The sequence below is a fragment of the Fukomys damarensis genome, unplaced genomic scaffold (genome assembly GCF_012274545.1).
Source record: "Fukomys damarensis isolate Sample0158 unplaced genomic scaffold, DMR_v1.0_HiC HiC_scaffold_19, whole genome shotgun sequence".
Classification (NCBI taxonomy): Eukaryota; Metazoa; Chordata; class Mammalia; order Rodentia; family Bathyergidae; genus Fukomys; species Fukomys damarensis.
In genome coordinates this window covers 52,159,193-52,181,692 of record NW_022900931.1, presented here as the reverse complement: position 1 = coordinate 52,181,692, position 22,500 = coordinate 52,159,193, and the positions used below count along the sequence as shown (strand labels likewise).

Sequence of the window (22,500 nt, the reverse complement as noted above, 5' to 3'; positions counted from 1 at the left end):
CCCTAAACTACCATTTGATCCAGCTATAACCAGTCCTCAGTATATCCTCCAAAGAACTAAAGTCAAAACACTCTAATTTTTTGCAGCACAATTCACAACTGCTAAGCTATGGAAACATACATAGATAAAGAAAATGTGGGGGCCGGGGATTTAGCTCAGCAGTTTGGTGGCCTGCCTTGCAAGCGCAAAGACCAGAGTTCAATCCAAAAAAAAAAAAAAAAAAAAAAACGTGTATACATACAGAATGAAGTATCAATCAGCCATAAAGAATTAAATCATGTCATCTGTAAGAAAATGAACGGAATTGGAGACCACTGTACTAAGTAAAATAAGCCAAACTCAGAAAGTCAAATATTGCATGCTTCCTCTCATATGTGGAATCTTAGAGACAGAAACAGAGATAAAGAGAGAGATCACAAGAAAGTAGAGAGGAGACTACTAGAGAAAAGAGAACAGATGGTGACAGAGGACAAGAGGGATAGTAGAGGGCAGGTGAAAATAAAGTATGTTATATACATGAATGAATATAACAAAACAAAACCCATTATTCTAACTAATATGCACTAATAAACTAAGAATTTCCAAGATCCTTAACTTCCCTCTTCCCAGGAAAGATTAGAGATACAAGGACAGTAGGAATATGTGAAAATATTAATAGGTTCTCTTAAATTGTAGGTAGGTAGCTAATAGGTAATACGTAAAAATGAAAGAAACTGAGAAAAGAGAATAAGCAAATTACTTGGAAAATTTGAGTGAAGAGCTCAGTAAAAGAACAGCTAAAAATAAAATGGAAAGCAATCACCTATTGGAAATGGGAACTAGGAACCAAGAGAAATAGCAAAGGCTCTGACATTTTTTCCCTATATGTCTTAACATAGCATATGGAGTTTCAAAATTGCAGAGAGTCTTGTGGAATCCAAGAGGAAAGTTTTTGAACCCCATTTTCTATTGATATCAAAATCCCATGCATTTTCAAGTCCCTTATATAAAATGACACAGTCTTTGCCGATAACCAAAATGTACCTTTAAATTATCTATAATTACTTACAAAACCTAATACAATGTAAATGCTATGTACGTAGGTAGCTATGATACTGTATTATTTAGGAAATAATAAAAGTCTGTACATATTCAGTACAGAGGCAGTATTTCTTTTCACATATTTTCAATCCACAGTAGTTGAATCTTTGCATGGGGAACCTGCAGATAGAGGGCCAACTGTATATTCATAATGCAAACATAACTTGTCATAAATCTAAATTTTGTAACAAAGTATCCGTGTATCTGGGAAATACCTTGAGGATATTCAAGAATGCACAAACATATTGTAAAATATAATATGAATCCACAAATCCAAGTTTAACTAAATTCAAGTGAAACAAGCCCCCAAAAGACTTGCGCTAAGATACTTTAATCAAAGTGCTAAAAGACAAAAACAAAAAGGAAATTTTGAAATAAGGGGAAAAGAGACTCATCACGTAAGATGACCTCAGTAAGATTACCAGTGGATTCCTCCATAGAAAATCTTTCCAAACGGAAAGCTGTTGGATGATATATTTAAGATGGCAAGAGAGCTAAAACCAAAGATTCTATATTAAGCAAATCTGTTCTTCAAAAAAGAGAAAAATCAGTACATTCTCAAAAAACAAAAGCTGAGATAGTTTGTGAACAGCAGAGGTGTCATAAGAGAAATGGTAAAGGAAATTCTTTGGGTTGGCATACACTGAAAATATTTTTATTACTTTAGGATGATATTTGTAAACATCAGGGAAACCGAAAGGAAAATACCTATAAAATATTAACAAAAAGGTGAGAAGGGGATCAAACTGTTTTACCATGTACTATCAAAGACATAAAGAAGGCATTATTAAAGAAGTGAGGGACAAAAGAAGCCATAAAACATACAGAACACAACAAAATAGGAAAGTGAGTACTTCTCCATCAGTAATTATTGTACATGTAAATGGATTAAACTTCCCAATCACAAGGCACAGACTGGCAGAATAAAAATTTTAGAAGGATTTTTTTAAAAAAGGATCCAACTATATTTACTTGTAGATCTAAAGTCACAAACAGGTTGAAAGTAAAAGAATAGAAGATATTCCAAGTAGTAACCAAAAGAAAACTAGAAAAGGTAAAATACAGACAAAATAGATTTTAGATTTTTTTTTAAATGAGGTTACAAGGGTCTAAAGATTACATATTTCATATTGATAAAAGCCTCAATCTATTGACTGAGAAGATACAGTAATTATAGATACATATGTACCTAACAACAGATCCCCAAATATATAAAGCAAAAATTTACAGAATTAAAAGAAATCATTTTACAATAACCACTGGAGAGTCAGTATCTCACTTTTACTTTTTTGGGGGGTACAGGAGATCGAACTCGGGTCCTTGCGCCTGCAAGACAGGTGGCAGAACCACTGAGCTAAATCCCCAGCCCCTTGTTGTCTTTGTGTTTTTGGTACCAGGGACAGAACTCAAGACCTTGAGCTTGAAAGGCAGGAGTGTGGTGCCAGTCAGCCAAATCCCCGGCCCCTAGCATGTCACTTTTATAAAGGATAAAATAGCCAAAAAAGAGCCAAAAAGGAGTAAAAGATATGAACCATACTACATACAGACTAAGTGGACTTAACAGCTATATAGAAAACTCCACCCAGCAAGAGGAAAATACATATTTACTAAGAGAAACATGGTACAGTCTCCATATCAGAATATATGATCCATAAAATAAGCTTCAAACAATTTAACACGATTGAAATCATGTGTATTAGTAGGCTTTCTCATCGCTGGCACAATACCCACAACTTAAAAGGAAGAGAGGCTTCAATTTGGCTCATGGTTTCCGGGGATTCATGGTCAGCTGGCTCAAAGGCAGAAATATCATACTGGAAGGAAGGTGGAGCAAAGACGTTCAGTCCATGGCAGCTAGGAAGTAGAGCAGGGAAACAGTGCCAGAGGAAGGGGCCAAAGACCACACATACAGACCATGGTCATGCCTTCATGACCTACCCAGATACACCCAGAATGGTGTTCCACCAGTCTCCTATGAGGATCCTAAAGCCAATCAAATTGACATTCCACCCTAACTACCACAATATAAAAAAAAAAATTTTTCCAATCAAAATGGAATGAGCTGGGCTGGTAGCACGTCCCCAGCACTTGGGATGCTGACACAGGAGGATTGCTGCAAGTTCAAGCCCAGCCTGAACTACATAGCAAGACCCTGCCTCCAAACACCCCCAAAAAAGTTAATTAAATAATTAGGAAACAGAATGAAACTAGAAATCATTAACAGAAGAAAAACTAAAATATTCACAAAAATGTGGAAATTTAACCAGTCAGTCAACAGGTCAAAAAATAAATCACAAAATTAGAAAATACCTTGAGAACAAAGAAAATTAAAACCCAAGATACTAACACAAACAATGTTACAATAAAGTTTATAAATACCAACTTTGAAAAGATTTCAAAAAAAGATTTTTTCAAAAAGATTTTTTCTCAAAAAGATTTCAAATCAGTAACCTACCATACACTTTAAGAAACTCTAAAGAAAAAATAAATTTAAACTCAAAGCTAGTAGAAGAAAAACAATGATTAGAAAGAAAGAGAAAAATAAATGAAACCAAGCATGGCAAAGATCAATAAAATTGACAACCCTTTACCTAGATTGTCTAAGAAAAACAAGATATACATTAATAAAATCATAAACAAAAGTGGGAACAAAACTAAATATGACTATGGATAACTGAATGACAAGAAACTGGATAATCTTGATAAAATGGTCAAACTCCCAGAAAACAAAAACTACCAAAATTCATTCAGAGAGAACTGAGTATCTAAACAGATCCAGTAACAACTAAGGAGAATGAATCAGTAATCAAAAACCTCCCGCCAAAGAAAAGATTCACAGACCTATTCTACCAAACACTCAAAGCATTAACATCAGTCCTCCTTAAACTCTTCTAAAACATCAAAAAGGAAGAAATAAATTCTATGAGGCCAGGCAAAGACATTAAAAGAAAATTACAAATTAATATCTATCTATCTATCTATCTATCTATCCTCAACAAAATACTGGCAGATTTAAATGTGGGGGCATTATTTAATGTATGTATGATTCCCCCCACCAAGAAATGCATAGTAAAGTCAACTAATGCAATGTATCACATTAACAGAATGAAAGGGAGGAAAAAAATATCATTTCAAAAAGAATAGAAATAAAGTGTTACACTTTGGATCTGGGGCATCACCCAACATCTCACCAGTTGAAGCCTTGGTTTCGAGCCTCTGGCACTACTGAGAGTGGTGGAAGTATCAGGAGGTGGGGGCCTACTCAAAGGCAACTACATCCCTGGAGGCATGCACGGGAGGATAAATGGGACATCAGCCCTCTGTTCTCTTTCTGCTTCCTGGCCACCAGGTAGCTTTGCTGGATCATGCCCTTCTCACCATGATGTTCTGTCTCTCTAAAGGCCCAAAGCAGCAGGGCCGAGCAACCACAGACTGAAATCTCTGAAACCAGGAACCAAACAAAACTTTTCCTTTATACAGTGATTTTCTCAGCTATTTTGTCGCAGAAAGAGAAAACTAACACAAAGGCAAACTTCCTCTACGTGATAAAGGCCATACGTGAAAAACCAAGATGGCATTATACTTAGCGGGAACTAAATAGATATTTGTACACTGAAATTTATAGCAGTATTATTCACAACAGCCAAAAGGTAAAACCACCTATATATCCATCAATGTACAAATGAATAAGCAAAATGTGGTATGTTCACTCGGTGAAATACTACTGAAACCTAAAAAGGAAATTCTAATACATGTTACAATATGGATAAAGAAAATGTTCTAGGTAGAAAAAATTATTATATACCTCAAAGAGCTGGGACGAGAAGTTCCATTTGACCCAGCCATCCCTCTGCTGGGTATCTTTCCAAAAGAATTAAAAGCATCATATCACAGTGATATATGCACACCTATGTTTATAGCGGCACAGTTTGTAATAGCTAAAACTTGGAAATAGCCCATTTGCCCATCAGTTGGAGACTGGATAAAGAAGATGTGGTTTTTCTATAAAATGGAATACTACTCAGCCATAAAGAATGAGAAATTAGATTCATTCATAGGAAAATGGATGCATACTGAGGATATATTTCTAAGTGAAATAAATAAGTCACATATGTGTAAATACCAAATAGTTTGGTGTGAAAAACTATAATAGTACATAAGATCCTAATGATATAATGGACAATGTGAAATAGGAAGAAAAGGGATAAAAGGTGTAGGGGAAGTGGAAAGGGTAGGGGAAAGGTAATAAAGGAAATGAAAAAAACATGAGAAAATGAAAAAATGGAAATAATATGTTTATAAATGGGGAGATTGGGGGTGGGGAGGGCAGGGACGGGGGAAAAAATGAGAACCAAGACCTACCATGTAAAGGTACAAGATCCCAATGATGTACATTCATTGTACATTGTACTGTATACCTAAAATGTACCAATAAACTCAATGAGGAAAAAATTATTATATAGTTCTACTTCTAAAAGATATAATAGTCAAATTCATAAAATAGAATACTAGTTACCAGGAATTGGAAGCAGAGAACAATGGGGAATTATCAGTTTAATGGGATTAGAGTTTTGAGAAGATGAAAAGGTTCTGGAGCAAAACAGTGGTTATGATTGAATGATAATGTAATAATGTACTTAATCCAATGAATCACATACTTCAAAGTGGTTTAAATGGTAAATTCTATGTTGTGTGTATTTTACTGCAATGTCAGAGGTAGGGATAGAGGATGTAAGTCAGTTGTACACATATACATGCACACACACAGGTTATCTATAATATCACTACTTTTAACATTAATAAAACGTGAAAGCCTATCAATAAAGAACTGCCTAAATAAATCATGAAACAGTGTAATGCCACGAAGTCATTTAAAAAATTAGGCAGCAAGCTGCCAAAATAAAATTAAAAATAAAATTGATACCATTTGAGTGGGGTGTGCATGTGGTAGAGCAGAAATGCATAAATCTATGGTTATGAACACAAAGAATATTCCTGGAATGACAGGTAAAATTGATAACAGTGATGCACACAGGAGAAAAAAGGATGTTTAAAGACAGGAAAAGGAGGGACACATATTTCTTAGTGTTCTTTAAATGTTGTATCATTCCCTTAGTTAACTTACTAAAAACTTTTGTCTAAAAAAACAAAGCATTCGGTGAATGATCTCATACATAGCCTTTCTGTATGTCTGTAATTTCAACAAATAGTGTGGAACTGAACATCCATGTGTATAGAAAATGATTTAATCTTCATACTTTATACAAAGTGAACTTAAAAACAGAAGAAAATCTTTATAAGTACTAAGGTTGGGCAAAAAGTTAAGTGTAACCCAAAAAAAAACATGATCTATAAAGAAAAAAGTAATAAACTGGACTTCAAATTTTAAAACTTTTACTCTGAAAGGCACCTTCAAGAGAACAAAAAGGTTAAGATGGAGCCTGGGAGAAATAACTGCAAAAACATATTCAACAAAGGAATTTACCCAGAATATACAAAGAACTCTTAAAACTCAACAGTAACGAAATATACAACCCATTTTTTTAAATAGGCAAAAAATTTTAACTGATGAAAAAGGATACACAGATACCAAGTAAGTACATAAATCAATGTTCAACATCATTAGCCATTAGGAAATGCAAATTAAAACTGCTATATACCTATTCAAATAGCTAAAACTTTCTAAACTGCCAATACCAAGCACTAGTAAGGTGCAAAACTACTTTAAGGTTCATACTCTGCTGACAGAAGTGTAGCAATCATATCTTGGAATCTTAATCATATCTTGGAAAACAAAGTAAATCCTTAAATATCAAATATACATTTACCATATGACCTAGCAATCCCACATGAAGGTACTTACAAACAGCAATAATTTATGTTCACAAAGAAACCTATACATAATGGTTTAAAGCAGCACCAAGAAGGAACAGAGGGTGTGTGGCAAAGCTCGTTGTGTGACCAGATTCTGGAACACACACACACACACACACACACACACATACACACACCCCAAAACATTCCCAAGGGCCTGTGTATGGAATGGTTTAAAGCAGCACCAAGAAGGGACAGAGGGTGAGTGGCAAAGCTCGCTGTGTGACCAGATTCTGGAACACACACACACACACCAAAAAATTCCCAAGGGCCTGTTTATGGAATTCTTGCAGGTTCCTGTCCTGCATAGACTAAAGAGACAGGACGCCACTGAAAACATGCCCTTCCTCACAGTAGCTGCCCCTGTGTCTCTCCCAGGGTGTACTTTTATTTTATTTTTAATTTTTCCTCTTTTACTCAGCCCAAATTCATTTGCAGAGCCAGTTTCTCCCTTACCCTTTATTTTTCAAGTAAATTTTGTCACCGTTTTTGCTTGTTTTGTGTAATTCTTTGCTTGAGAAACTGGAAACCAAGAGGCAAGTACTCCAAAACCCAGTAACAAAATTCAAAACTGGAAGCAAGAAGCAGCCCAAATGTCCTTACTTCAAGGGGTGAACAGAAAAATGATAGTATAATATATATACATTACTCAGTAATTGTGTATGTACTACTCAGCAATAAAAAAGGAATGAACTTTCTATGCACAGAACAATATGGATGAGGCATTACAATGAGTGAAAAAGCCAGTGTGAGAAGAAAATTAGTAGTCCACTTGCATGACATTTTGTGAAAGCAAAATTAACAGCACAGAGAACAAATCGGTGGTTATCAAGCCTTGGAAGCTGATGTGGGTATGACTACGTATGCGCAGCATGAGGAAAGCTTGGGTTTGACCTTGTGTCCTGACTGCTGCTGTGTCCTGACCCATACCCTGATAATGGATGCTTAAACAAAATAAGTATTATGCAGAATGCAGTATATTAAATTAAAAATTTTTTAAAAGTTATACGGTGAAAGTGATTTTTTAAACTTTTAGCCAGTCATGGTGGCGCATGCCTATAATCCCAGCACCCAGGAGGCTGACGCAGGAGGATGGCTGTGAGTTTGAGACCACCCTGGGCTACATAATGAGTTCCAGGTCAGTCTCAACTACACAGTGAGAACCTGTCTCAAAAAACCAAAAAAAAAAAAAAAATTGTTTTAACTTTTCAAAGATGGTCATACGGCGGGAGATTTAACTCAGTGGTGCCACACCTGCCTCACAAGCACAAGGTCCTGAGTTCAATCCTCAGTACCACCAAAGGAAAAAAAGTCATATTTTAATAGGCAGAAATATAAAAAAAAAAATGATAGGAGCACTGAGCATAAGGTCTTCCTCTTAGAAAACTTCTTCCTCTGGTCTCACAGCTTCCTCCTTTGAATTCCTTCGTTATTGTTAAATTCATACAAACGCTCATGATGACTACTCTTTTGACATCGTAAGACTTTCTTCCACTTTCCTCAATTACAGTCAATAAGGAAGTGACCACGTGTTTAATTTGTTACAAGTCTTCTGCAGTAAGAAAAAATACAGCAGTACCTACTTACCCACCTTTCTCTTTCCAGTGTTTCACTTACCCAAAGACAAATACAAATGTCCCAAAGTAGAAGAGTTAATGATGCTGGCAATACGAAAATGCCAAAGAAAAGCCATAAAGTGTTTCTTTTAAGTGAAAAGGTGAATGAATATTCCCAAGTAAGGGGGGAAATTGTATGCTGAAGCTAATATCTATCCATGAAATTGTAGATTGCACCAACTCCCCAAGATGGATGTGAACATTACGTACTTATAAAAGTTAAAATTTAAAAAAATTTAAAGACAGAATTTCAGGCCAGATTTGATGTCACACCTCAAATTGCAAAGTTATGGCCCCAATGTATGCTGAGAGCTCAGTTAAGCAAGAAAAGGCATCAATCACAGGTTCAGTGACTGAGGCAGTTTCAAGCATCCACTGGGAGTTTTGGGATATATCCCAAAAATGTGGCTTTCTTAATAAATGTTAAGTACAACAATACACCTAAATGTTCTCTACGGTTATTATCCATTATTATATAAATCACTATAAAACTATGAATAAAGCAACTTAAAATTCATGTATTATACTACATTCTGAGGTATATTTATATGTACTCTGAAATTATTTTAGATAAACAACGATCCCAAAAGTCATCATCACTGGTCATTTCCCAAAACCATATTTAACTACTGGAAAGTGATTTATCAAAAATTATTTCTCTACTCTACAGCTCCATTCTATTTTACTTTTTTTTTTTTTTTTTTTTTTTTTTTGAGACAGGGTCTCACTATGTAGTTGAGACTGACCTGGAACTCATTATGTAGCCCAGGGTGGTCTCAAACTCACAGCGATCCTCCTGCCTCAGACTCCCCAGTGCTGGGATTACAGGCGTGCACCACCATGCCTGGCTTCTTTTTTTTCTTTTTTTCTTTTTTTTTTTTTATTCTATTTTGCTAAAAGTCCTTCATCATTAAATATTTTAAGTTGTAACTGACCCCGAAGATTTCTTCACCAAAATATGAAAATCAAAGTTAGCCAACTTCAACGGGCTATGAATTGATTCCTGTATCAACAGAACTACCCCTGTAAATAAAGCCTTGTCTATTTATTAAGAACTCTAAGAATTACACTCATTGTCTTTCATTTAATATATGACTTATTTGAATGTAGCAACGCGGACAGATTTATCGCCTAACAATAAGATTCTGATTGGTTTCACAAAAGATCAAAATATGTATCAATTAGAAACTTACAGGAGCTGATTTGCAATTAAAGTCTCCAAATATAGTTCCTAGAATTTCAGAGTAAATGAGTTTAACTAGGACCCACGCACTCATGTGTAAGTGAAATAATTTCAGTTTTAGAAAACTCAGCTGTTTTCTATCTAGTATGACCTCATTTATACAGAAAGTTCTCAAAATTTATTTCAAAACACTTATTTACAAGGTTGAAAAGCAGGTAGGGACAATGCCACGCTATCAATTTAAGTACGTTAATGGTGACCTAAGAACACAGATTAGATATTAAATAAACCAAATTTTAAAGTACAAGAACCCAAACTAACCCATCCTACTGCAAAGTAAGTATGTGTGTTTGTGTGTGTGTGTGTGTGTGTGTGTGTGTGTGTGTGTCACAGAGACAGACATCACAGTACCATGGATAAATCAAACTAAAGCTACCTTAAAATGAGCCAGAATATAAAGGTGTCAATTTACGTAGCATCTTTCCATATCTGTTCTCTTCTGTAAAATGAAAATGTGGTATCTTCCAAATCAAAAGGCATTTGTAAGAGTTGTCAATTTTTAAAAATAGGTATTTTTCCTTGTTTACTAAGCAGAAGATAAATTATTTCTGTGTACCAAAGTATTATTAACCACAGGTCTAAGAAAGCAACTAAAGACAATTTATAAACCATAAAATGTTCAAAATTCTTATGTCTTCCTAACTTCCATCTATATACCATGTGTACTTTATTGTACAAATATTATAGGCTGTCAGACAGGGCTAGGCCCCTTAAGGGAGTCAGTGCAGAAGATGAGGAAAAATTACAACTGTGGCTAGAGATGCATCTGTAGAAGACCAGACCTCAAGATAAAGATGGAATGACCAGGCCTACAGGCCTCTCCAACAGATAAGCAATAAAATGAAGATTATACTCACCTGGTCCAATAAAGTCTATATAGTCACCGGTCACTCATGTGGGTGACCAGGCCCTCTTGATACATCCTTTCCAAAAGGGTCTTTGTTCTTTCCATGTACACTTGCTACATGACCTGTTTCCTCACTGGATCTCTATTTCCTAAGCAGCTATACTTGTAATGTTATTGGTTGATCACAGTTCTGATCCACATTGTACCCACCTCGTAATTTTGCTCTATAAAACTTCTTCTGAGAAGTGGGGTTTTTGGCCACCCATTTTCAGGTCCCCTCCTGTCTCTGAGGAGCTATCATTCTCAATACATTTTTCCTACCCTTAATTAACTTCCACTGTTCCTTAGAATTTACTCCTTGATTGTGGGGAACACAAATTTGGCACATCTGACATCTAGCAGGTTGGGAGTTACATACCCCAACCCCCATATCACTTATACACATGCTAATTTCTTAAAAAATGCCAATATGGGTGATAGTTCAAAGCCAGATTTTCTATTCTCTAGCTCAATCTCAGATGCTGGTTCTACTCCAATTTATTAGAATTCAAAAGAATCATAAACAACTAACAAATCACGGCAGGTATTTCTGATAACAGTTCGTCAGTTCTGCATTTTGTGAGCCAAAACACATAACAAAGAAACATCATCACTAAGTGGTACCTACGTTCCTTCCGATGCTCAACTAAACCTACAGCCTGCTTTGCGGAGCACTTTGCAAACCAGTTGTCCCCAAGTAAAACAGTCACTTCATTGGTATGCACAAGTTTTCCTGGCATGAAGGCAAAGGGGCCAAATGGTACCTATTGTTAAAAGGGAAAAAAAGAAAGAAAGAAAAAAGAGCAAAAAATTTCAAACATTAAAAAATATATTTTATGAAACACTTAACATTAAAAAGGCCTACATTATTATTGAGTTCCTTTATACAATGCAAAAAAAAGTGCCAATCCTGTAGAAATTTAATATATTAAAATCTATAGAAAATTAATATTAAAATACAAAATAAACCTGTACCATATTTATACATAGCTCTTACAGAAAGTAGTACTGTCTCTCAATGTTTATGCTTTTCATTATTTCTTAAATCTAAATGAAACCAAAATAGTTAATGAAATGGTCAATGGAAAATACTTTCTGGTAAAGACAACTAAAAATTATTTCTAATAAAATGCCCATTCTTTACAAAGCAAGAATAAACAGTTTTAATATGTCCACCTACCTACATTTACAAAATATTTGGGCTAGTATAGTAAAAACCAAGTCACTGTGAGAAAAAAATGCACCTGCAATGCAAGATTCTAATCCAGGGCTCACACACAGATCCCTGTGTCAGTAGTAAAGGTCATTAAAACAAATATTAGAGGCATCTTTTTATATAAAAATAAATATCCTGGAATTTAATTCTGTGAATTACAAAACATTATGGCTTATTCTCACTCTGGCTTACAAAAAATGACTCAGTGCCATATTCCTGTTGTGATTACATTTTTTGTGTAGTAAGTTTGCACACCCAATGTCAAATTCTGTGCTAACAATTATAAAATAATTATTTATATATTTTTAAAAAGATACAAACTATTACAAGTACTGCATTGTTATAAAGTATAAAAAAATAAAGTTTCCTGACATGACAGTCACCTTTGAAAGAAACATCAGTTTGGCAATTTTTAAAATGATAATGTACACAGCAAAAAAAAAAAAGTTAATATAATGTATTACCTAAAAACAAAACAAAACAAAACACACACCAAACGTACCATGATATTATAAGAGAGCTTATCAGGCAAAGTACTGAGTCTTTCTTGAAGAGCATTATAGTCATCATCTACCTTCTTCCTGTTGACAAAAACACCATATAATATATGAATATACAAATTACCAGTTCTTCCAGATTTGTATATCTAATCGGAAACCATTTGCAGATGAATTGTTTTTCCTAATTTTAAAATTCTGTCCTTACAGAGTTTAGTAATAGAACTATCCTACCATATAGTATTAAAGAATTGAGATTTTCCAGGTACTCTGGCTTTTAGAAATAGAACACTGCTACTTTTGATAATTAGTGTTTCCTAAATTAGAGGTCAGCTGGACTAAATATAATATAAAAATTAAGGGAAACTGAAGGAGGGTCTGATTTTTGAAGGAAAATAGGACTCAAAGTTGAAAAAAGAGTTTAATAAAGGTTTTGAATAAGAACCATGAAGTAGAAATCATGAACACAAAATTTGATCAGATGCATTTAGTCCTCATCAGAAAACTTTAGGCTGAGAAATGTGTTGTCATACTAATTCATACTAATGTGATTAAGGTGACAGAAAATCAACCAAGGGGTAGGAGAAATTAGGTACAGTACAGGTAATGCAAAAGACATTAATGCTTTATCAAATCAGAGCTACCAAATAAATTAATTTTCACAACCAAAAGATCTAACTGTGAAGCAGGGATGGTCACGTTTCTGTGCTGTCAGCCCCATTCAGATCTTGGGCTTGCTGGAAATGAACAAGCCCTTTTCTTTGAGTGATACCAAGCATCAGTCTAAACCGAGATGCCCACTTTTAAAACTCTGGAAATTAGGTCTCCTAAGGGTTTCTGCTAGATATAGATCTGCAGGCAAAACAAAAACACTGAATTTTTTTATAAGCAGAGCATTGTTAATTGTAAAAAAATAATTAATGAAAACAAAAACTCACCAACTCAGCAAGTAATTTAAATGAATAGGTAGATATTGTCAAATTGAAATTAGGATAAACTGCAACATAGGTAATCACTCTGTAAATAAAATGACTACCCTAGAAATATCATGAAATTGGCTTCCATTTACACCTTAGTTCCTCAACAGCAATAATTGCATAATTAATAAAAATAATCTTAGTCTTAAATTCTCAAGGAATTTCATATATATATTATGTATCATAAAAATATTCCTGTAGTAAATGTCACAACATTTTCTCTCACAGAAAAAGTGGAAGATGGAAAAATCACACACTGGAGAGAAATCAGATTTCCTATATGAAGGTGACGTAAATACAGAAATGTGTTTAGATGATGTTTTATGACCTGCATTTTCTTAAGCACATTTTTTTTTCATTTTCTAGTGTTCTAGTGCTTTTTACATACTTTTTTCTATAAATTAACATAACATTTTATTCTCTTTGTTTAAGACAAAAATATACCCTTCAGGATATATTTTCATAGAAATAAAATGGAAAAAAAAAAAAAACTTGCGTAGGGCTATGTACCAGAAAGAATAAGGATTTGAAGTCAGAGCAAACAATCAATCCCAGCTCTACCGCTTGACTTTATATAAGCTAACCTTAGTTGTACTATCTTCATTGGTAAAAATGAAATAATGTTTATCTCAAAGGTTTAAAAGAATTAAATATAAAAGGTTTAACACCTTGCTTAGCATTAAGTACCAACTTTTTCCACGAAGTGCAAACAAAATTCTAACTCTAAAAGTTTTGGGAGTGACTACTTTTGCCCACAAAGGTAAGATTCCATTAAGAGAAATTCATTCAACTGAATAGTATGACTTGCTAAAAGTGCATCTGAACATAACCTTTCAGGGTCTCTAGTGTAAGCAATAATGTGATAGAGCAGGATTAGTGTGAGCAACAAATGTGACAATATTTGTAAAGGACAGATTTGTATATTGCCTTCGCATAGTAAACACTCATTATTAAATCTATGGATGCTAACAATTTATTTCTATGTTTCAGATAAGTGACTCTGCAAATTCTCAAATTCTCAGCTATCTAGCTGTTTCTATGATTAAGTAGTATTAACGTTAATGTTCAGTATTTCCTACATGGGTTGTTACACCTGAAAAAAAAAAACTACCTAAAAAGTCTTCTTTGTACATTAAGTGAATGGTAAATTGAACCAGAGATACTAACAGAAATCAATGTCAGTATTTCATGTTAAGTATACTCTGTTTTCAATCATTATTAATTTTCCCCAGAACAAAAATCTAGACAATGGAGAATAGTTTAAGACTGGAGCTGCTACTTCTAAATTTTGAATTTTTTCTAAAACTGTAAGGGGAAGATAATTTAAAATGCACTCTGTGCAGAAATCCCGTTTGAAGAGAGGCCAGCAGGAGGCAAGCAGTATCTCTGGAAGAAATTACAGCTTGAGGAACTCCCTCTCTCTGTGAAGGCTGCACTTGTCAAATTGTCCAGGACCAAGCACTAAATCAAAGGGTTAGCTCCAAATAGTCCTCCTAATGTTTAGGGATTAAATAATCATTAAAAATCACAAAGCCTCTGCTACAGAAAATACAAAAAACTTTTTTTTGAGAAATAGCATTAAGTGTTAAAAAGGCAAGTGAAGAACTTTATTTGCAACAAAATTTGAACATTTTTTCCATTTTATTACTTGGAAACAATCTTTGAACATTGTAATCATTAAAATATAGTAGTACAAAGAGGTGTTTTTTTGTGTATGTTTTCTCAAAATTTAAGCCGGAAGCAATTACTTGGAAATCAAAATTCAAAAGTAGTTAGAATAAATCTCTCAAGCCTACTTACTTGTATATTTAGACCTGTCTATTTGGCTTCATATTTGATTCTTAGAGATTATGAATTCTTTAATTCTTAATTTAAAAATTCTACCCAATAAACAAGATCTAATTTGTACCAGATAACCTCATGCAACAGTCTTACAGAAAATATCAATTAAAGCATAAGAAAAAGGCATATAACAAACTTTTTAAATCTTCTTTTGAGTCTTGCTAAGCAAGAGACTCTATATTTTTAATTGCTCTATAAAAAATCTTTGTAAAGAAAAACTGTTTCCCTATTTCAGGCAAGTAATAAAAACTGCAATCTCCATCTTTAAATAATAAAAGAGATAAAACTTGCATCTCTGAAACAATCTAAAATTTTACTCTGAAGTAGGAAGCTGGACAAAGCAGAAAATACTAACATTAAATTTCTTCCCCCTTTAGAAAAAAAGTCTCCCATCGTTCTCCTTTCCCTTACCTATTATGCTAAACAATAAGGCAGAAAAATACTGTATCATAAGATATTTAAAAAGGAAAATAGAAAAAGGGCTTTATATTGATGTTAATATCTGGGTTACTCGAGCAAAAATTAACTTTTTATTTTTTAATTTGAGAAATAGCAAAACCCAAAGATTCTGAAATAAATGAGTCAATACATGATCTTCTTTAGAAGTTATTTTTAGTCTGTCATAATCTAAGCAACCAGAGAAGCCTTGTTTCAATTTAATTTACCCACTATTTATTAAGCGCCTCCTCTGCACTAAGTCTTATACCTGCCTTAGGCTGCAGGGATCGTCATTTAGATATAACACACTGGGTTTTTGTTTGTTTGTTTGTTTTTTTAATTTGCAATGCATCTTTGTTAAAGATCCACAGGCCTGGGGGTTTCCTGAGTTTTTAACTCTAAAGTTAAGGAAATAAGAGATCAAGCATAGACTATACATGTGGACATGAACTCTCATTACTTTTTTTCAAGTATCTTCTAAGTAGTCTAATAAAATTGTTAAAAGTTACATTAAAAAATAAAAGCATTCTTGAAAACAGGACCTACATTGTTATGCTTTCTGTAATCTGGTGGGAAAGGAAGGATCCTCATTAAAAATTTAAACATATTTGTATAAAATCAATAGTATTTTTCTTCCTACATGGGCATGGTAAAGTACTTAGCTTCATTTAATAAAATAACTAAGATCAACCACAGAAGTAAGCCAATATGGAAGTACATTCCTTTTTTATACCTCTATTGTATCTAGGAAATTATATCATCAGAATTTGCTGATGAAAGGATCTATGTTCATTTTATTTTGACTCATCAGAAAATGTTATTAGAAATAACCTAAAAATGAAAAGAAAAATCAACCTAAGTATAAAAACTCATAATTTTTCAAAAGTCAATTAAAATTATTCAAAGAGGGCCAGGGATTAAGCTCAGTGGCTCCACCGCCTGCCTCGCAAGCACAAGGTCCACAGTTCAATCCCCAATACCAAAAAAATAAAAAAATTATTATTCAAAGAGATAAGGGCAGCTAACATTCTACCTGACGTTTTCATATATTATGAATATTTGTGTCAGTTTTTACTTAAATCTCACCATAATTCATAGTTTGTCATTTCAACTTCAATTTTCTCCATTTTACTTCTATACTATATTTTAGAAAAAGTTGTGCTCACTTAAGCAGCACATATACTATATTTTAGAAAAGTAAATGTTTTGCGTGTGCATTTAGAGTGGTGACTTATGCTACAAATCTAAGAAACTGAGAAAAATAGACCTATATTTTTCCATTCAATTTCAATAGAATCTTGCTTGTAGATTTCTCCAAATTAAATATTCTGTCAAGATTTTACTGTATGACAGTGAAAAAACAGAAATACTGGTTCTGACCCACCAAATATCTAAAATGCCCCAAATCTTAAAAATAATTCTTTTTAGTGGGGAAACCCACATCAATTTGGTGGTGAGTTCAATACAATTTAGTAAAAAGTAAATTAAGCATGCCTCAATTTGTTTACAGTCTCATTTTCCTAAGTCATACACTGATACTCACCATCTATCTCTTCTATATTAGAATTTAGACTTTTGCTGTCTCAAAACAAGAACAAGCACTCAGTACTATCAGTGATCCACCTCAGTCATACCCATGCTTCAAAGTTTTACTGTATGTGTTACTCTTATTTTACTGGATGTATTTCTTATATTTTATTTTAGAAAGAGCAAAATGAAAAACCTTGAAGTACAGGTAGCATATTTATCAAATGTAGTACAGTTAAAGAAAAAAATTAAAAATCCTAAGTTGTGCAAAAGGCAACAAATCCTTAACCTTAATTAGATATGCACTGAGCTTAAGATGATCTTGGGAAACCGAACCAAAAAACTATGGATGTGGATGCTGGAAAAACTATCTTCCACATAACAATTTGTAATTAGAGAGGTTTTAAAATAATAGTTTAAACTCAGAAAAAAAAGTTCCCTTATAACATATGTTTGCCACTTATTTTCAGAAATACATTAAGTATTTAACTGCTTTGATTGTATCTAAGACATGACACAAAGACATGGGATCCCTAGAAGCAGTAATTTCTATTTATAAGCCAAAAACTATTAACTCTCTAAAAAGAAAAGGGAACAAGAATTTATGGTTTGATCTCGCTGCACAAATATACAAACAGAATTAAGAAACTGGGAATGAGAATTATGAGTAAGTTTGCTTTTACTCTTTTCATATTTCAGTCTTTCCTTAACTAGGCATGCATTCATTTTGTACTCAAAATAAGTTTTGAAATCTAATTCAGATTGTTTTCAAAAATCATACTTAAAATACTCAACTTGAATCTTATTCTGCATGTTATTTTGCTTTGAAACCTCACAAACAAAAGTTTTAAATTTACTTAACCATGCAGTAAAACACTGCACTTTGGGGGGGGGGGTGCCGGGGATGGAACTCAGGACCTTGCGACAGACAGCAGCACCACTGAGCTAAATCCCTGGCCCAACTACACAATTTTTTAAAAAATCAGTAATTTGAATTATGACAGAGAAGGATTTGTATATGTAATTCCTCCACACTGCCCTATTCGAATTAATCAATAACTACAGAAAGTCCAGTGATAAAAGCATGTGAGCTGGGCGTGGTGGCGCACACCTATAATCTCAGCACTCAGGAGGCTGAGGCAGGAGGATCACTGTGAGTTCGAGACCAGTCTGGGCTACATAGTAAGTTCCAGGTCAGTCTCAACTACATAGTGAGACCCTGTCTCAAAAAAACCAAATATAAAAATAAATAAATAAAAGCATGTGAAATCTCCAGAGTGTCTGGAAATTGTTCACTGCTTTATTCAAGGGGAGAGTAAAAAGTAGAGAAGATAATGTCCCAATAGAAGGCTCTATAAAAAACAGTGGATCAAAACTTAGTAAAGTAGGGGGGCCAGGGATTTAGCTTAGTGGTGCTGCCGCCTGCCTCGCAAGCGCAAGGACCTGAGTTCAATCCCTGGTTCCAAAAAAAAAAAAACTTAGTAAAATAGGAACTTTGAAATATAGTTCCAAAATTTACCTCACATAAAGAATGAAGTCACAAGATCCCAATAATGAATGTAACTGTACTGTCTACCTAGAATGTACCAATATATTAAATTTTTAAAAAATAAAAGTAAAAAAGTAAAAACAGATTGGCAATATTAAAAAAAATGAAGTCACCTTGATGCGTGTTTTTCAATGTCTTTAAGTATGCAGATCAATATTTCACACATTATACTTAATAAAATAAATTTAATACAGGCATATGAAAGTAACTGGAGAAAATACTGTTTCAGGTACTCATGAAAAATATACTATTAAACAACAGCACTGTTATGATAAAAAAATGTTCAGCGCCTTTGTGGGCATTTACCTCAAAAGTACCAAATAGATATTGTATAAGATACGTATATACATTCATTCTAGAAACTACTTGTCCTCAAGAAACAGTATTTCTTGTCCTGTTTCCTTAGAAAACATAACAAATGTGAAGTATTTGCTTTAGAATTCTTCACTCAAAACTCACATGCATAAAGTGTTTCCCAACTTTCATGTCTAAATTTAAAGCTTCTCTTTCTAAAATTAAACACTTGAACAAATACCTTCTATATTTTCATTTAAGTCTGCTTCATGCAATTTTATAGATATCTTTACTACTTAAAATCCTCTTAAGATGATTTAAAGGAAGCAAGATATTTTTTACAACTCATAAGCATACAATTTATGATTATAAACAATGTCTAACATATAGATGATTTGAATGTGCCAGGCATCACATGCATTACTTCATTTAATTCCCACAAATCAACATAAAGTAATGAGATTTTTTTTTCTTGTGGGACATATTCAACAGAAATCATCTGCAGTGCATTAAAAAATGACCATAAATTCTTTGTCACTCCTACCACCAGGTGCACATCATTTCCCCATCTTTTGAATATGGGCTGGCTTTGTGAGTTTCTGTGGCTTTGCAGCTTCCGTTGCTGCTTCCTGAGATCACCATGGAAAGTGACCTGGCTAAGAGCACAGGACAAAGAGGCTTAGCTAACAGCCAGCTAAACTCAAACTCACTCTTGTGAGGGAACCAACTTTGGACAACCTGGCTGATCCAGCAAGCAAATGGCTGCAACAAAATGAGCGAGCCCATACAAGTCTACTGTAAGAGGAACACAAGTGAGCCCAGCTCAATATGCACACAAATAAATGGTTGTTGCGTCAAAACATTATGTTATGGGGTAATTTTACTAAGGAGCAAAAAATGAAGGATTTATCTTACAAGTATATATTTTTGAGCTATAGAGCCATTATCTTAATGACGTTGGCCATTATTTATTAAGAAACAAAAACTAGTACCAAACTGTATTTGGTAACTCCAAAAGACATGAGACACAAAAAATCTATGTGAATAATAAGATTTAATTAACTGAGGACAATCTCTAACAATACCTCACCCCGACCCAGTACCAGAGATCAAACTCAGGACACTGTATTTTCAAGGCAGGCACAGTGCCACTGAGCTGCAGGCACAATGCCACTGAACTACATCCCTAGCCCTACAGTTTTATTTTGAATAGAATGTGAATATATATACCCCTAATTTATGCAAAAAATTTGAAAAGATTTATAAAAAGTTAGTAAAACATATGCTTCTAGAAAGGCAACTGAGAACTGGGGGACAAGGGCAGAAAAAAACTATACATCATTTACACCTTTTTGTATCTTAAATCTTGAAACATAAATTTATTGCCTGATAGAATTTAAATGTAAAAAGCTAATGTACAGTGCTTTGTAATCTCTTAAACATATATAATGAGTATTTCTACATGCAATATGATTTAGATTCATTTCAAAATAACTGGACGTGGCCGGGGATTTAGCTCAGTGGTGCTGCCACCCGCCTCACAAGCACAAGGTCCCGAGTTCAATCCCCAGTACATAACAAAACATAAAAATAAATAAATAAGTAACTGGAGTTGGAATAGAGGACACATATTAAAATGATAACAGTTTATAAAGTCAAGAGTTGATAATCACTGAAGCTGACTGATGGGTACATGAAATTTCATTATACTCTCGCACTGTGAGTTTGAAATTCTTTGTAACAAAAAGTTATTTTAAAATATTAATGTAAAGCTGTAACAACAATGCTCAGAAAGCTAACTCTCTACAAAGATAAAAAGATAATCTCATGAACACAAAACATTCACAAATATTTACAAAAACACCTTTTTGCTTTATTTTTCTTTGTCTGACAGAACTTTCAGAAAAGATGTATGAGCTATCACTAATACTTCAGAGTGAGGTTGAGTGTTCTATAGACATCATTCGATCTGATGTTGAGTATCTGTGAATTAACTAGTATAATTTTACAAGAAACAAACTGACAGTGCTAGCATAATTGCATGGACTCCAAAGTCCACAGAATTTTAAAAGATTTAAAAACTACAGATAAGCTAAAAACAGAATAATTAGTTGTTAGTGGACAAACGGGGCACATTATTTATATTTTAATGAGAAAATGGTATTCAGATTTTATAACATCTTCTAAGAGAATTATAAAAGCAAAAAGAAATTTTATATGAAAAAATTTTAAATCCTTATTAACGTGAAAACTACTATTAATGCTAAAATAGTGTCACACAAATTCTTACCTATTAGGCTCACATATTTTCTGTTATTAACTAAACAGAAACTAGAAATTTCTTCCCCTTAGTTTTGAAATTTAACTTTCTGGAAGAGAATTTCTTGTCTGTGGTCTCAGACCATTTTCACTCCTATTTATCTACAAATATTTTTATTTCTTGCCCTATACTTTCAAAAACTTAAGATTATTTCTGAAGCCTAGATTATGTATTACTTGTCCTTTAATTTTTTAAAAAAAATCCTTTAAAACTGCACAAACAAGCATAAACATCAGTAAAAAAAAGAATACATTTTTTAAAACTCATGTATTTTGCGCCTCCTTGTTATAAGAATATAAATTCTTATAAAGAATAAGTGTTGAGCTATACAAACTGTGTTTCAGAATCGGCTAACATAAAGGGTCAAAGAATTAAAATCAGTTTGTTTTCAAACCTACTACATGTTTAAGAATGGCTCCAGCCTCAAAACTCCTGCTGTATTTGCTTCATATCTCTGCAAATAGCACAAAATTACTGTGATTTCTCTGTTTAACGTCTGACTATGAATCCCTCTATGGCAAGATCTTTCAATTTCAAATAGCAGCACAATACTGACATGTGTAGGAACTCAATTATTGTTTGAGGAATTAAAAGAATGTAAAAAATATCTAAGAATTCAACAATGCTTTCAATAGCAATTTCCTGGCTTTTAGAAAAATGGAGACACTTTGGTTTCAATTTCTGAATATAATAAATTGATGAGTTCACTGCCCATTTAGATTCTAGTAATATCATGATGCCATGTACAGATTCTCATTAAAAAGCAAACAGAAATGTCTGCTTCCTAAAGCACAGCAGAAATGATTCAGAAGAAAAAGCAAATATAAATTGAAAAAAATTCAATTTTTAACATATAGATAAGGTATGGCATTACTTCAAGATATGTGTAGGCAAATATGCTGAGCTTGTGTAGTTTGGGGGCTTTAGAAACCTGGAGAGTGAGACCTGAAAGATACACATGCCTTTTCTCAAGTATCACATTTCTGCCTCTCACTGCTCACCAGATTTGTACAGTGCTATACTGTTTGTAAAGTAAAAGGTTATGTATAAAATAATTATGTATGTTCTCTTCATTTATCCAAACATTAAGAGCCTATTTTGAACCAAACACAGTAGGATGGACTGTGGATAACAGAATAAA

General features: G+C 33.6%; 1 protein-coding gene across 1 annotated transcript in view; it reads right to left on the bottom strand.

Annotated features, from left to right (window-relative positions):
• Uri1 (URI1 prefoldin like chaperone) overlaps positions 1 to 22,500 on the bottom strand; it is a 62,314-nt gene that overhangs the window by 14,865 nt on the left and 24,949 nt on the right. The window contains exons 3-4 of the mRNA XM_033765976.1: positions 12,418 to 12,496; positions 11,328 to 11,463 (exon numbers count right to left, since the gene is read on the bottom strand). Of these exons, the coding sequence (XP_033621867.1) occupies positions 11,328 to 11,463; positions 12,418 to 12,496 (215 nt within the window). The remainder of the gene's footprint in view (positions 1 to 11,327; positions 11,464 to 12,417; positions 12,497 to 22,500) is intronic.